This window comes from Lampetra fluviatilis, chromosome 35 (assembly GCF_964198595.1).
Source record: "Lampetra fluviatilis chromosome 35, kcLamFluv1.1, whole genome shotgun sequence".
Taxonomy (NCBI): Eukaryota; Metazoa; Chordata; class Hyperoartia; order Petromyzontiformes; family Petromyzontidae; genus Lampetra; species Lampetra fluviatilis.
The window spans coordinates 612468-627022 of NC_136309.1; the positions used below are offsets into that span (position 1 = coordinate 612468).

Genomic DNA, 14555 nt, shown 5'->3' on the forward strand with positions numbered 1-14555 from the left:
GCACAAATGACACCAGTTTTGAGAGTCAGCCTCTCAAGTTTCAAATCTAAGCCTCCAATCAGATCACCCACAATTCACCCAATCTTGTCGTATCTGCATAAGCTAAGCAGGCTGAGTCTGGTTCGTATTTGGATGGGAGACGGCCGTGGCATGCCACTTGTGGGGCTGTGAGGTGGCCAGGAATAGCCAGCGTCGAGTGTTGCCCCCGCACATGCATGGTTGGTCTTCTCCGGGTTTTCTGGTTTCCTTCCCACATGAAGCCAAACGCTCGGAATTTCCACCAAACATCATCATCACGATCCATGGGCAGATCGGCCGTAGGTGTCCACTGAACATTTCGTCACTTGTTGGCACTTTCCCCCTTGTGCCAATATGCTCAAGTAGTGTTGGCCCAAATATTACCTTCAAATATAGTCTTGAGACTCCTAGATGCTTTCACTGTTTATCACGTCCGTAGAGAGTTGGTACTATTATTCGTAAGTGTCCCACTGCTCACATGAACAAGAGGTAGGTGTCGTCTCGCGCTTAGCAGTGGAAGTTTTATATTCCCAGAGTGGAGAGATACCCTCTGATAAGGACTACTATCGTTGACTTCATCGCAATTAGAGGAAGGTCCATTGGCTGGAACGTTGCCGATTTCTTGTCTTCCCTTGTCAGGCCACAGTGTTGTTGTTGCTGCCGCATGTCTGCGCGTGTTTGTTGTTCTTTGTGCTCGTGCACCACTGCTGATGCGCCAAGTGATCTGTCACTAATCAGTACTCGTTTGATGAATCTTGTGGGGGGTGATGGGCAGAGTCGCCCCCTGACTGTGATGTTAATTCATAGCCTAGTGGCCGCGACTGATACATTCTACGTCCTGGCAGAATAGTTTATGTACACATTGTACATGGATTATTATTAGAACGTTATCTAACTTTTTCGATATATTGCACCACACATTCATAATCTTTTTTTTTCTTTCTAAAACCTACGATTACTTTCGAAACACCACCCATAAAAAGACATGGATTCTCTTTTTCTTAACCCCCAATAAATGTTTTATACCTTGAAAGTAATTTGCGGAGAGAAACAACGTAATTGAAATCAATAAAGAACGTTTTAGAATGCGCCAGGCATTACTGCCTTGGGATTTAAAGTGCTGACTTGACGTAAACAGATAAAAGTTCTCGTTGCGGTGTGGGCCGCAGTCTGGATCGCGAGCCACGGCCGGCAACAGCCTGCCTCTTTAATGAGAGAGTAAAGCGCAACTTGGCAAGGATGGTGACAGCGTGTAACGGTGATGGATCCTTGATTTATTTATAAATTTCATTTTCGCTGGATGCCGAGCCGCGGCATCGAAGCCTCTGCACGGAGCGAGATGATCGTCCCGTGCATCGCGACTGGAAGGCGTGCACGTCACGCCTCAGAGTAGGTGACTTCAGGTACCTCTCATGCAAAAGATCGGGTAAGCAAATTGGAAGTTTGTAATGGAACGTGGCGAGGGAGTGTGATCAGGAAGAGCAGGTTACATTGGGTGGCACACGCGTGTGTGGGGTGGCACACGTGTGTGTGGGGTGGCACACGCGTGTGTGGGGTGGCACACGCGTGTGTGGGGTGGCACACGTGTGTTACTGAGACATGCAATTGGAATCAGCACCCAGAGGTTGGTGACTAAGGAGAAGGGCTGATGCCAGATGGTGGGAGGCTCGATAAGCATGCTTTGAAGGTTAAGTGCCAACTTTTCACCGATGGGATCGAGCAGACGGAAGGTGTGGCGGCATTACCTCATAGACCAGGGTGACCTTAAGATGCTTTATGTGCCCTTCATTCTGCTTTATTCCATGGAAATTCATCCTTCAGGGCCGGCCCGAATAAAAATCGCATGTCTACTGTGGGTGCCTTGGCGCAGCTTTTGGCTACCAGGTTGAAACCATCAACTTGCTGCACTTGAAAACCTGGTCTAATCCCGGGTTAGAACCGTGGATTCATTGCCGGTCTGTCAGTGTCACTGACCCAGTAGGATTTTACACGGCCGAAGATTGCTCCCCCCGAGTCAGACTGACACCTCATCGTGTCCTTTCCTTTCATCACCTTGAGCCTTGGAGAGAAACCGCTGGACATGACGTGCCTCAAACCACGTCTCTTGGGAGCGGAATCTCGATGGTACCCTCAGGCCCACACGATCCAGCTGCAGATAATTTGCGGCTGAACCAGCATTCTGCCGATGCACCTACCAGCCACCTCGAGACTGGAGCTGCCACGGCTATGAGGTGGTGATGGCAGTTGAAGGTGATGGAAGATGCTTTGATTTCAGAAGTGACATCGTTAAGCATCACAGTGATACACTATTCATGCTGCTTCTTGTCCTCCTTTTCTGCAGCCTTCTGAAAATGTAACGTTTGTTGTTGTTGTTGTTGTCATAGCCTACGGGCAAAGCAAGGAATGCAGTTTCAATATTCTCAACAACAAAAGCCTTCTGTGTATCCTGCTTAGACCTCCACATGTGCCTGTACAGAGCTCGTCCATGAGGTTCCATGCTTGTCACCAGGTAACAACGAGGTGCAAAGTTCATCTCGCAATCGAGCGGGGGGGGCACTCAACCTTATGGAGAAAACCGCCATAGGAATGTGGAATTTCCACCACTGGCTCCGGGGGGCCTCGAATGTGAGACGAGCACAGCCCTTAATCGATGTTTTTGGGTGAGATCGTGTAAGTAGAAATGTGTCGTTAAACCTGCCACTAACCCGACGCAGCCAATTAGTCAGGGGTTTGTCACGTGAACAAAACGTGCCAATTCGCTACTAGTTCAGCACAGCGATGTGTTGCCGAGTAAGCCCAGCACCTCCGCAAGTGCAGCCCCAGTGCTGCTTTGAGTTGAGGTATTGTGACGCTGAAGAGACCCGACATCACAAACCCCTTTCCCACAAACAAACTCCAATTGGAGCGACAGCACGATATCGGAAAATACACGCAGAGGATGTGAGGTTCAACAACGTATGCTGAACTTCTTCCGCACCGTACGTGGCCGACCGTGCTAATTGGAGATGCGGGGGAAGGACAACAAACTGAACATAAAAAGCAGTAACGAAGAAATTAGTTTTCAATCCACATTTACAACTACATACACTGTAGCTACATACAGTGTAGCTACATACACTGTAGCTACAGTGGCTTCCCAATATCGAACACTGGCGACAATCTGCCAACGCCCCACCACAGACATGCGCAGCTGTGGCAGTCCGAGCACGTGTGTGTGTGTGCGTGTGTGCGTGGGGAGTGTGTACACTCGCTGGTGCATCTCCCAGTCATCTACGTCAGCCAACCCATGGCATCTGGGTCTGTTCCGTGACCTGCCAGCGTGCTTTCGACACTTTACGTGGCCTCGGAGTGCACCTAGCCTGGCACAAGCGCCGTGGTGATGTCACCGCCACTTAGTGGTGAATGACGGCTTGCTGTTGTCGGGGAGTATGTGGGGGGGGGGTGAAGTAGAAAGCGGTCGCGTGGCTGTTAGCACGCTGCGCTCAGAACTCCGAAACTCGAGTTTGATTCCCGCTTACGACCAACAAAAGTGACAAATATCTAAACCGGTCCAGGGCCTTCCCTAGGTCGACCGAGCCTTAAATGAGTACCTGGTGCAATGTGTAAACATCAGCAATGGGAAGACAAAGGCGGCCGGGTGTGTGTTGTGCCAGCCTTCATAGGTGTTCACTAACAGAATTTGCCCCAACAGTCTGTTAAGTCTTTGGACCAGAGGCAGAAAAAAAAGTGTTGGTTTGACCAATGACAGGCTTGTAAATATAAATATATATACTATATCACTCATCGCATCACACATCCAAATGATAGAGAAGTCACGTGTGCTAAAACAGGCACTTTAAATGCATAGTAGCATCCTGCCAGCATTTAAAATTCAGTAGGTTAGGTGCTGCAGCTGCATGAACGTTGTGAAATTATACATGTAAAGGTGAGGCATGTTGACATGCCCACAGCATCTTGGGAACACGAACAATGGAAGGCCCTCTCTTCGTGGATATTTCCCATGCTGCAGTCCAAATAGATTCCATCTTATTTAAATATGTTATTATTCATATAATTTGTATCCCTAATTGTATCTGGATTGTGCTGTTGGCATCATGCCACGAAACAAACATGTAGCGGTGCAGCCCATGCTGTGAGAGAGCTCTCCACCAGAGTGGATATCGCAACGCGACCTCTGAGATCCCTTCAAGTCACCTCTGGTCCACGCGGTCGTGGGCAGCGCTTTCCCACCCACCCACAGAGAGTAATCTTCGTCACGTGACAATAACATCGATATTTTAATTCTAAGAGCTGGTATTTAGCCAATAATAAGTGCAAAAACAATTTAATGTAAGGCTTATTTTTGTGCAGCCTTTGGTGACTGCGACGAGACTATAAACTCGCCACACTTGAGAACCGGATTTAATAGCAATTGCCTCCCTGGATTGTTAGTCAGGATCTCAGTGGTACGAGCTCAGCAGTCTGACATCCAAGTCAGCTGGCAGCGCTTCGACACCATAGTGGCTTTCCTGCCGAGACAAATCGGTCGACACCACGGGAATGTAACACTTCCCACGCGGACTTTGGGGCCGCCGATGGAGATGAGTGCCGTCCCATGGCTCGCTCGAGCAAGGGAGATCATCTGCCTTCACCGCCGCAGTACTCCGAGTAAATTGTCCGAGCCATGGGAAACGTTTCGCTTGGCGGGCACGGACAACGACGTCGCGTGAGGAGGAAGCTTGCGCACCGATCACGCGGATTCTGCCACGCTCGGAACGCTCGCGCCCAGTCAGCCGAGGAGAAGGTGTTTAAAAAGTCGTGCCCCTTACCCGGCTGATGGCCAGCAGGAAGCGTGGCGTCTCGAAGGAGGCTCGCGCCTTTGAGCGGCCAAAGCGGCGGTAGAACAGATGCTCGGCCCCAAACACCAGTAGGCTGAGGCCCACGGCCACCACCAGCATGTAGAAGACGCCCGCCATGTTGTCCACGTCCAGCTTGCTGCTCATCACCTCGTTCTTCTCCTTCTTGCAGATGCCGGCCAGCCAGATGTTCTCCAGCTCGTCGATTTCGTCTGCGCGACCGGAGCAAAGCGCAAACGTGCATGGAGCCCATCGGTCCGTTTCATCACCGTTATCGTCACGCTCATAATCATCGTCGTCAGGCATGATAAATCCACTGCTGGATGAAGGCCCCTTCCCAAGCCGCCACCACGATCCACTTGGCGCCTGCACACGAGCTAATTCCGTCGCTCGACTTCCTCCGGCAGGCACACTCTCGGACCATCAATGTTACAATAATTTACATGATTACAATAGTGAGTCAGCTAATCAGTCAGCCACAGAACTTCAGAACTTTGGTATTGATTACGAGCTGTGTACAACCTACGAATAAGCACATTCAGTCGGATTTAGGCACTGGTGGAAGGGCAAATTCTGTGAATATTTGGTGTCAAAACGGACTAAACCACAGCCATTTTGTATATATTTGGATTTTTTTGCTAAAAAGTGTTCACAGCGATGCCTGTTCTTCCAACGTCATCGTTATGTATTTGTTCGCATCTACATCATTAACATCTGAAATCTCTCTTTAGTTCAAGAAGTTAACAACGGGGTTAAACGTTATATTGTCCGCCGAACAACCCTTGGCACACGCAGTATGATTCACGAGACCCCCGGCCTTGTCGAAGGCGGCATTAATAAAGGACCCACCCTCGTGGTGTTAACGAATGTAACGCGCGACGAATACCTAATTGATTGCAAGAGCATGCGCACCCACGAAGAAAGAGCCGCGTGAACTCCGCAGCACGAGGGCCACTTGTGGGTCTGTTCCAAGGGTTGGAACCGTGCTGTTAGACTGCGCATTATTATCCCTAATTAATTTCCCAGTTGTTCATCGCACACGTGAGTGGCACTCATAGAGCTCCCGCAGTGTTAGCGGTGCACTCCGTATCTACACACACATAACATAATCATTTAAAGCTCTTATGTCCCATGTATGGCCAACGATGAAGAAATTGTTTGACCATACTTCACCGCACGAGTCGGCGTTGGTTGGTGAAGGTGCGGGGACATGGCGGCCCAGGGCCGGTTCAGATATCACTCGCCAATGATGCTGGCTGTGGCCGGGATTCAAACTCGGGTTCATGGTGCAGAGCAGTGACCGCTGCAGCACTGCTAACCCCCGTGTCTATCACACGTGTGCTACCGTGGTGGGTCATCCTGCGAACAGGTGCTGCTGCCTTTGGGTGACTCGCATAGAGATGGATTTCGTGAGTTCGAATGCTAAGAATTCATTTCCTTGTTGATTTATTTGCAACATCTCTGCCAGGTTGAGGAGGCAGCAAATTCGCTTTGGGTTTTCTAGTCTCAGGTGACAAAGTGTGCAGGTGGATTCATTGAGAAACTTGAATGTGCTGGTCGTGGGCTTCGTCACCATTGCTCTTTTCATAAGCGAGACCCATAGCACTAACTTGCACAGAGAATGATAGACTTGCATAGAGACCCACTAACTCGCACAGAAAATCATAGACTTGCATAGAGACCCACTAACTTGCATAGAGAATGATAGACTTGCATAGAGACCCACTAACTCGCACAGAAAATCATAGACTTGCATAGAGACCCACTAACTTGCATAGAGAATGATAGACTTGCATAGAGACCCACTAACTCGCACAGAAAATCATAGACTTGCATAGAGACCCACTAACTTGCACAGAGAATGATAGACTTGCATAGAGACCCACTAACTTGCACAGAGAATGATAGACTTGCATAGAGACCCACTAACTCGCACAGAAAATCATAGACTTGCATAGTGACCCACTAACTTGCATAGAGAATGATAGACTTGCATAGAGACCCACTAACTTGCATAGAGAATGATAGACTTGCATAGAGACCCACTAACTTGCACAGACTCATAGCCTCCCATAGAGACCCACTAACTCGCACAGAGCATCATAAACTCGCAAAGAGGCCCACTGAGAGAAACTGGAATGTGCTGGCAGTGGCTTTGCCCTCAGCGCTGTCTCCACCAGACGAGCACTCACAGCCCATCTGCTGCTCTGGTATCCCAGCACCAGTGCAGCAGCAGCAGCAGGAGCATCATTGTGACCACTGCCGCAAGCACCACGCGTTGCCTTGGTGTTCCAATTTTCAAGTAATCCAGCTGCAACGCGTGAGCACCTGAGACTGGAAACCCCGAGGCAGACTTTGTTGCCTTTCTCAGCCGCTAACCAAGAATTGGCACTGGTCTGCTGCAGATGAAGGAGGATGAATATCCCTCTCAATGCAAGTTTATCATCTGCGATGACGTTTTCTTCAACGCGCCTTTTCTGGAATCGACCGTGGCTTCCATTGTATAAGAAACATTGGTCTAATTCTGAATGAGACAGAATCCAAAGAGACACTGTCACGTGCCATGAGCCATTAGGGTTGCCACCTCTGAGGTTCTAAAAGAACGGACATATCATGGGAAGAAGAAGAGGAATATCTCACAAAACTGGAAGAGGGAAGAACTACAGGCAAATGTATCATCTTGTGTGGTGTAGTATTATTATTATTATTATTATGCAAATGGCAAAAAAACCCGGGACTGTTAGTGTCCCAGGAAGAATGACAGATTCCACAGGACATCTACCTCGACAAGAGGACGATCCTGGGAAAACCGGGCCAGGTGGCAACCCTATGTGCCGTTGCCGCACTGCGCTTGTGTTACCGTCGCCCATGAACTGAAGCAGGGCCAGGTCAATGTGCTTCTTCCACTTGGACGCCTTCTGCAGCCCGATGCCGTAGCCCGAGGTGGCGAACACCTTGCCGCTGCCGATGGTCACCAGCTTGCAGCCCTCGTCCTTGCCCGCCATGTAGTTGAGTACGGCGGCGTCGTAGATGAATGCGTCCAGTTTCCTGGCCCGCAGCCGCGGCCGAGTGAAGGAGACGGGGGGAGGGGGGGCGATGAGAGACGCGGCGTCAGGACACCGCCCGAAAAGGAGATCCCTCACTCGATCGAGATCGGCGATCAGAGTTGAGAAGCAATGAAGACGAAGGGGCGGTCCTGCAACTGCTTGCTCTGGCCACGGCTGGCGGATGGGTCTCCACTAGAGGGAGTACCCATTGATGTGCCCTGAGCGTAAGACTCGATATTGATTCAAGAAAGGGCACGCTCTGACTTGCCACGTAAATACCGCTTTGGTAAAGAGGTAAAGCCGCGGTCCTGCAATTTTTGGCTAATGCCACTGCTGGCAGAAGGGTCTCCACTCGAGTGGGCTCTAGATTGCCCCTGTCGAGGGTATTTTGGTCTACTCTTCCACCACACTGGACAGACGTCTTGGGAGAGGTGGAAGTACCGACTCTTGACCCCACCGCACGCGACCTGTCGATCTACTTTACTGGCGTGCCCACTTAGTAAGAATTCTGCCCAACTGCTGGATTGCAAGTCTGGTGCATTAGCCAATATAGCACCCAGTGTGATAATCGACCATCCAAAACAAATCCTAATTCAGAGAGCACTCAGCTACCAGCAACTACAAGTAATAGGAGAGGACAATTCCTTGAAAGCATTGCACTAATTAAAACAATTACCGCAGATGGGTCACCGTTTTATGAAGTTATTATCGATGTAATGAACAGAAAAACAATTCATATTTTGGCAAGATAATGTCGGCTTATTTTTGCCATGACTGATATAATGCATTCATAGGATTCCATGAAAGATGCCAAATTTAAAACTGTTTGCTATTAATCTTAGTCCTATGAATTTTTTGTTGTTATAAATATCTGATTAATTTCATTACCCAGTGCAGTGTTTTTCGGTGTCCCTCGACTTTATTCTAAAACTATTCTATAATAAAACCTCCGTTTCAAATGTACGTGTGGGCCCTCAGGCTAAGCTCAGGACTGGGTGAGACACCGTCCACTTGCGAGGAGGCTCCATTGAATGTCTCTTTTCTCCTTTCCAAAGTCAAAGCGTCTCGCAAGCGAGCAGCTGAGCGCTGCGAGCTCAAATCGTGAACTGGGGGGCTGAAGGCGAGCAACTGGCCGACGCTTGAACGAGGCATTTGAGCAGTGAGAGATCGTGGAGGTTTTTATCCATTTGGAATCAGAAATACAACAAATATTTCATGAAATTCTCACCGACGAGGGGAGAATTGAGATTGCACAGTTAACTAAAGATGGCCCTCCAATGAAGTATTGACATTTAAAGGAATCGTGTAAAAAAGCTGGCCAAAACGTCAACAATGTGATAGTATATATTGGGACACAGAAAATAATGTAATTGCTGCTACAAATTAACTAACCTCTAAATATCGGCTGCAGCAGGAACAATTACAATATACATAATTAGTCTGACTCATCTGTGTTATTTAAGTTGGGTGGCTATGGCGATTAAAACTGTGGAAGTGCTGGCTGCATTTGCTCGGCATTCTGCCTCGTCAAAGGCCCATGGTGCAGCGGCAGCAGCAGCAGCAGCAGCGGCGGCGGCAGCAGCAGCAGCAGCAGCAGCGGCAGCAGCAGCAGCGGCAGCGGCGGCGGCGGCGGCGGCGGCAGCAGCGGCGGCAGCGGCGGCAGCAGCGGCGGCAGCGGCGGCCGCAGCGGCGGCAGCGGCAGCAGCGGCGGCGGCGGCGGCGGCGGCGGCGGCGGCAGCGGCGGCGGGAGCGGCGGCGGCAGCGGCGGCGGCAGCAGCGGCGGCAGCAGCGGCGGCAGCAGCGGCGGCAGCAGCAGCGGCGGCAGCGGCGGCAGCGGCGGCGGCGGCGGCGGCAGCGGCGGCCGCAGCGGCGGCAGCAGCAGCAGCAGCGGCAGCAGCCACGGTGACTGCGTGGCCACTCGCCGCTACGCGTTCACCGTCCCCCCTCTTTGCACGTGGACACTGGTGCAGGGCAACGATAGCAAATGGGCAGAACGTTTTTTTTTTATAATCGGCTCGTACAAAAAAAACTGTTTGATTCCAATTAGATTCTAAAGCAACGCGTCGTGAATAAGCCTGCCTCTTCAGTGAATGTAATAGTTTTCAGCAAGCATATGGATTTTTTGAAAGAAAAAAGCGAGCTGCAAATGAATACAATTAACAAATAAAGAGCACTGCGTTAAGGTGAAAATAAATATTTTATTTGGCTAAATCCCCCCTTTGCAATTGAATAAGGGATTAGAGAACCCAGATTATGCCTTACCCTGTCTTGAGACTCTCAAGTGCATCCTCCACTGATTTTTGGTTGTAGCGGGACATGTAGTTGTGCATTTCTGGATAATTGTTCCGAATATTCCTCTCGGTGCTTCCATTGGGAACGGTTCCAAAGCGAAGCGGTGTGTTTTGCTCATTGGGCTTCTGGAACTAATCCCACACCCAACAAGAAACAACAAAGACACAGATACGTGAATAGAGCACACGCAGAGATCCACAATTCATAATACACAAACAAGCAACATACAATCGTAACATTAGTTAATGTGTTGGTGTGGTAATTAGGTTATTTTGTCGCAATAAGCAAAACAACTGATGGTGTTATGTTTAACGAATTAACACAACAATATTCGGGATGTTTTCACGGTTGCAGCGCTGTGCGCATCCTCCGTCTGTTTCCGGGTTGTACCGTGCTCAGTTCGGCACCATGTCAGACGTTTCGCTTCCTGAACGGGCTCCCGGCTCAGCCAGGAGCCCGTTCAGGCGTACGAGGCGGAGACACGTCGGAGGGGTCATTCAATTCGACATTCGTCCCAGAGGAAACACGCATTTGCACTTTCTCCGTACGTCGTGTAATCTCTTCAACGACACTGGCAGACCATTTGCAGGTGACAAGCTACGTGCATTTGCAATTAAAATTAAACATGGATAAAAAATATATATTGAAAGAGTTCCTTAGTTAGCACACGATTGTTCTCAGTGATGCGTCAAAGCGTGGCGTTCGTGCTGAGACCCGCCGACGTTTCCGCTACGAAACATCTGACAACATTGACACGCTACTGGCTGGGGTGTGCGGCTGTGCCGTACGCCTCTCTCGGAGGTGTTTCCTGGTCGTGCCGCGTGTCCTCGCGTCGGCACGATGCCTGACGTTTCTCTACTTCAGGAACTGAACCACGTCGAAGATGTCAGACATTGTGCCGAAGGACACGCTTGTTAACAGGAATAAAACCACATATCCTACACACGTTTCACCAGCTGCTTGTTCATACCCGTTAAAACATTTAAACACCCGTGTTTTACCAGGTGTCACCGCTCACAGTGGATTACTCCCGTCGTGCCGACGGGAGCTTTTGTTGCCACATCATTTCGCGCTGCCACTCTCGCCTTTCCGTTAATCTTTTAGCACAAATTTGAAATTTGCTCTTCACTGGATTGCGAGTGTTACATGTGAAGGAGGTGGTATGCGTATGACATCCCACATCTGTCATTATTATTTTTATAAAAATTTTTTATCACCGCTGCTGAACGTCGGCCCAACGGCAAAGCATCCAGAACGTTGCAAATGTCGCGTTCATTTTTGTGGAATCGGGGTGAGAACTGAAGACGCCGAGATAGTCTCGTCGCAACAGTGACACACGGCACTCTTGGAAGTCTAACAGGTAAGAGTTCATAGGTTCATTGAATTGAGCAAAGTTATACGACCTTGGGCGACGTGACGATGGGATGGAATTATAAAGTCGGGCAGAGCGAGAAGAGAAGCAAGAGGAGAGACTACGAGGAACAGTTCGGGTGGGCATGTGCTGTGTTGTGTCTACGTGTTGTGTCTGTGTGTTGTGTGTGTTGTGTCTACGTGTTGTGTCTGTGTATTGTGTCTACGTGTTGTGTCTGTGTGTTGTGTGTGTTGTGTCTACGTGTTGTGTCTGTGTGTTGTGTGTGTTGTGTGTGTTGTGTGTGTTGTGTCTGTGTGTTGTGTGTGTTGTGTGTGTTGTGTCTGTGTGTGTTGTGTCTGTTGTGTCTGTGTGTTGTGTGTGTTGTGTCTGTGTGTTGTTTTTGTGTGTTGTGGGTGTTGTGTCTGTGTGTTGTGTGTGTGTTGTGTCTGTGTGTTGTGTCTGTGTGTTGTGTGTGTTGTGTGTGTTGTGTCTGTGTGTTGTGTGTGTGTTGTGTGTGTGTGTGTTGTGTGTGTCTGTGTGTTGTGTGTGTTGTGTCTGTGTGTTGTGTGTGTGTTGTGTGTGTGTTGTGTGTGTGTGTGTTGTGTCTGTGTCTGTGTGTTGTGTGTGTTGTGTGTGGGTTGTGTGTCTTGTGTGTGTGTGTTGTGTGTGTTGTGTGTGTTGTGTCTGTGTGTGCAGGGCCCCCGCTAGGCGAGCGGCCTGCTGCTGCTGCTGCTGGGGGAGGAGGGGAGGGCTGTCACCTTCTTGTCGCTCAGGCCGGACACCTGGTCTATGTACTCCTCCTGGATCATGAAGGCTGCTAGGTTGGCTGTGTAGCTCGCCAGGAAGATCACGGCAAAGAAGGCCCAGACGAGCACCATGATTTTGCTCGAGGTTCCCCGTGGGTTTTCGACCGGCACCGAGTTGTTGAACACCAGAGCCCACAGCAGCCAGATGCATTTTCCGATCGTAAAAGTCGGTCCGTCAGGCGCTACGAAAACAAAGAGCACACGGCGAGAAGGCGACATTGTAATGGTTGTTTGGCAGCAACTTCACGTATTTACTGGGAGCTCTTTCTCTCTCATTATTTGTGACCGTGGACCAGATTCACGTGTTTTTTACAATACGGCTAAAATGCCAGAAGAGTCGGTGAAAGGAACGTTCTTCACCAGTCCGTGAATCCAGCTCTCAGTGTCAGCTTAAGTTCATTCATGCAGTGCATACAAGATCATGCTTTTTATTTTTACCAGCTAACCCTGTCTATGAAAGGTACAAACATATTTAGAGGTGCAGCCCTGCAATTCCCTGCTCATGCCAATGCTGGAAGAAGGGCCTCTGCTATAAGAGCTAGAGATTGCCTCTGCAGTGAATGTAGACCCAGCCTCAAAGACCGCCACGTGCCACTTGGCAATGGACCACGATGGTGGCGCAGCCGTTGCTTCTGCTGGCTGGACAGAGGCATTGCTGTTGCAGAGGCTTTTGCCGTTGTGTTTCACCTGCCGCGCCGGGAGAACGAATGGAAATCAGCGAGCTCTGGATCACAAAGTCCAGCGCGCCGATAAACCGTGAAGCCGCAGGCAGCATCCCGCCAGCCACTGTTTGCGAATAACTTTACGCGGATAGTGATTTAAGTGGATATTTTTTAAAAGCTAATAGATTGTATTTGCCATGAAGTTACGACGAGTTCATATCATCTGCCCTGAGGATATGTATGCATAGCAGTGGGCCTTGCAGTTAATGAACCAATCGATATACAGACTCGAGTACATTGAGGCACAATTGACGGTAGCAGTCTTTCCCTGTGGAAAAAGATAAACACAAGCAGTAATAGCGCGAATATGAGTCACTGCAGCAATGTTTTTTCAATTAAAAAACTGCCATTGATGAAATTTAAGGCTTCGTTTATTGTGCGAGGGGGTTGAGCGGTGTGGCCCAGTGGTTAGCACCCCACGCTACAAGCCCGGCAACCTTCGATTCCCGACCAAGGCTGACGGCAGTGACGAGTGATATCTGAGAGTGAGGGTCAAAAGAATTGCTACAATCCGTGCCGGCTCAATGGTTGGACGACGTCCACAAAGCCGCGCCTTACACAGCGCTCACGTGCTCGCTAACCCCGGCTGCCTCGCACACTGCAATGCATTCCATCGGTTGGGCTGTACCCATAATTTGGATTGCCTCCGTGGTGTAACGGTCAGCACGCTGGACTTGCAATCCAGAGGTCACTTGGTTCGATTTGATCTCCAGGGGCGGCAGTTGAACCAACGGTGCCAGCTCCTTAGGTTCCCCCACCCTCTTGTCGGCAACGTGAAACTCGCCGCAGGTTGCGTGTGGTGGGGTAGAGGTGTGGGTGCCCCCACCTCTTCCAAGACATCTGATGAGCGTGGAAGAGTAGGCCACGTACCCTCTCAAGGTCCCTCTGGTAGAAGCGCTTCTGCCAGCAGTGCTGTGAGCAAGCTATTGCAGGGCTGCACCTTTACCTGTCCTCTACCAATCTAAGTATGTATTTATGTAAGGCTTCCTGTGTCACTGACATGTGGAGAGAGGCAAGGGTCGATGAGGTTGCTTACTCTTCCGTTTCAACCCCCTTAGCTGTGAATCAAACCTCTTTCCCGTGGATTGCGTGTGACTCTTTCTTTACCGGCCATTGCAATGATTACTTGTGTGGGTAACGTATGTGCCAAATGTCACAAAGGCTACAAGGGCTTTTATAGCAATGAAACACCGCGCACAGTGCCTGCTGCTTAACACCTGGGCTCTTTTGAGATGGACTCTTCAGATATCTTCGTCAATATTTACTCGTGTCCATAAATTGTGTGGATCGCTATTGAAGAGCGTTCCATTGTAGAAGTGGAATCGACGTTTGTGTATATTTATGGCTGTATCATTAGGTAAAATATGTATCGCTGCTTTAAATGGCCATTTTTGGAATGTGCAGGGAGACAAACCACGGGGATTACAGTGAAATTGATGAAAAGGAAAGCGTAGTCGTTGAGTATTGTACGTACCACCCCGAAG

The 14555-nt window shown here is 49.6% G+C and overlaps 1 protein-coding gene across 4 annotated transcripts in view; it reads right to left on the reverse strand.

Moving 5' to 3' along the window:
• LOC144944459 (glutamate receptor ionotropic, NMDA 2C-like) overlaps nt 1–14555 on the reverse strand; it is a 112588-nt gene that overhangs the window by 14042 nt on the left and 83991 nt on the right. For 3 of the 4 annotated variants that reach the window (XR_013639595.1, XM_078872614.1, XM_078872613.1), the window contains exons 8-11: nt 12302–12531; nt 10163–10323; nt 7636–7901; nt 4827–5065 (exon numbers count right to left, since the gene is read on the reverse strand). Coding sequence is in view for 3 of the 4 variants with exons in the window: in XM_078872614.1 (XP_078728740.1) it covers nt 4827–5065; nt 7636–7901; nt 10163–10323; nt 12302–12531 (896 nt within the window). In the remaining variant the exon portion in view is untranslated. The remainder of the gene's footprint in view (nt 1–4826; nt 5066–7635; nt 7902–10162; nt 10324–12301; nt 12532–14555) is intronic. The other variant, XM_078872615.1, reaches the window with a different exon arrangement.